The sequence below is a fragment of the Galeopterus variegatus genome, unplaced genomic scaffold, assembly GCF_000696425.1.
Source record: "Galeopterus variegatus unplaced genomic scaffold, G_variegatus-3.0.2 Scaffold683, whole genome shotgun sequence".
Taxonomy (NCBI): domain Eukaryota; kingdom Metazoa; phylum Chordata; class Mammalia; order Dermoptera; family Cynocephalidae; genus Galeopterus; species Galeopterus variegatus.
In genome coordinates this window covers 112,885-114,509 of record NW_007726794.1, presented here as the reverse complement: position 1 = coordinate 114,509, position 1,625 = coordinate 112,885, and the positions used below count along the sequence as shown (strand labels likewise).

At 32.1% G+C, this 1,625-nt stretch overlaps 1 protein-coding gene across 1 annotated transcript in view; it reads left to right on the top strand.

Annotated features, from left to right (window-relative positions):
• Positions 1–1,625, top strand: part of ARHGAP11A (Rho GTPase activating protein 11A) — a 22,050-nt gene that overhangs the window by 2,423 nt on the left and 18,002 nt on the right. Inside the window, exon 2 of the mRNA XM_008571344.1 lies at positions 1,427–1,497. Within this exon, the coding sequence (XP_008569566.1) occupies positions 1,427–1,497 (71 nt within the window). The remainder of the gene's footprint in view (positions 1–1,426; positions 1,498–1,625) is intronic.

Sequence of the window (1,625 nt, the reverse complement as noted above, 5' to 3'; positions counted from 1 at the left end):
ATTCTGATTTACCCAAATAAAGGGGTTTCCCATACTAACATTTTTTTTAGATAACTCACCTTGAAATGATAATCGTAACAAAAAAATATTCTTTGAATGTATACTGTGTCAGACACTGGTATGTGTTTTACGTGTTTTAATTCATTTAATTCTTTCTGCAACTCTGACTTAAGATCTATACAAGGATGCTGAGAAACATTGTTAATTTAATCAGGGTCATTCAGCTCTTTAGTGGAAGAACCAAGATTTAAAACTAGGCTGTCTTGCCTGTAGGAATCTGCTCTGTTAAGCACTATACTGTACTGTCTTTTCAGCTTGGAATATTTGTCAATTAAATGGGGTCAGGTGCTTGAAAGAGGACTAGTAAAATTTTGTTACTGTGTTGAATCATCAACAATGCTGAATGATTTCTTATTATAAGGTCAAATAAAATTATCTTAAAACGAGTGCTTCAGGAGCCTTCGTGGAGAGCAGACACATCTAAATTAACATGTGTGAGATTAGGTGTGCCCTCTTAATTTTGTATAAGCAAACGTATATAGGCTTGAATTTATTTTTCAGTCCATTAGGCACAAAACTTCTCAATCAGTGACACATTTTTAAGTTCAAATGTATGCACAGATAGTGGCAGATTTTTTATTTACACTTAAGTATGCAAAAACACTCAAATTAACCAACAGACAAGTTTACTCTTGGGATCTCCAGTAGACTAAAACTTGAATGTGAGTTTTTAAGAATGGATTTCAAAGTAGTTAAATAAAATTTGACTTAAATATTTGCAGGATCTCTGCCTTGTATACCTCAGGACATAGTTTTTTGTTTTGTTTTGTTTTGTTTTGGTGTCTGGCCAGTATGCTCAGGACTTAGTTTGAAAAGCACTCTTCTACAGAGTGTAAATGTTAACAGGTCTAATAATAACCACTTCTGATGAAATTTTAGAAAGTACTCAGTGGGTGACTGGAATTGCTGTTTTGCTTATCAATTGACTTAGCCTTTTGTGTAAGTTAGTATTTATAAGGTGACCAAAGGAAATATAAAGTCAATATTTATAACCACTGAAGGCACGTGCAGTATCTTTTAGGAAATGTTAGTGTTTGGGGCCAAATTCTGTTTAAGAATTTCCTTACTAAGCACTAACTAGATTGATGTACTATGATCAGATTGAAGACTGACTGATGAATTTACTAGATTGTTTGAGGGGAATGACTTATCTTGACCATTCTGTGGTCCCAGCACCTAGCATAATGTTTAATATAGTAGTTGTTTGTCACCAAATGCACTTGAAATAATTGTTTAGTCTTGATTGATAGTTTATAGTTTATTTCTGTTATCTTTTTACTTTCTGAGATTTTTAATTTGCTAATTTTTAAGAAAATTTATATTATATCTGATATTTGTGTTAGAGTAACTGAATTTGTCATTTTAGGGTAAAATATTTGGAGTACCTTTTAATACATTGCCCCATTCTGTTGTACCAGAATATGGACACATTCCAAGGTAAGCAGAATTTGAAATGAAGAATAAATATTTCAAACTGGTTTTAGAGGGTTTAAAATGAATAGTTGATTGACACACATATTTGTTTCAAACCAGCAAATAATTTTGTCTCAACATTAGCTATTGTA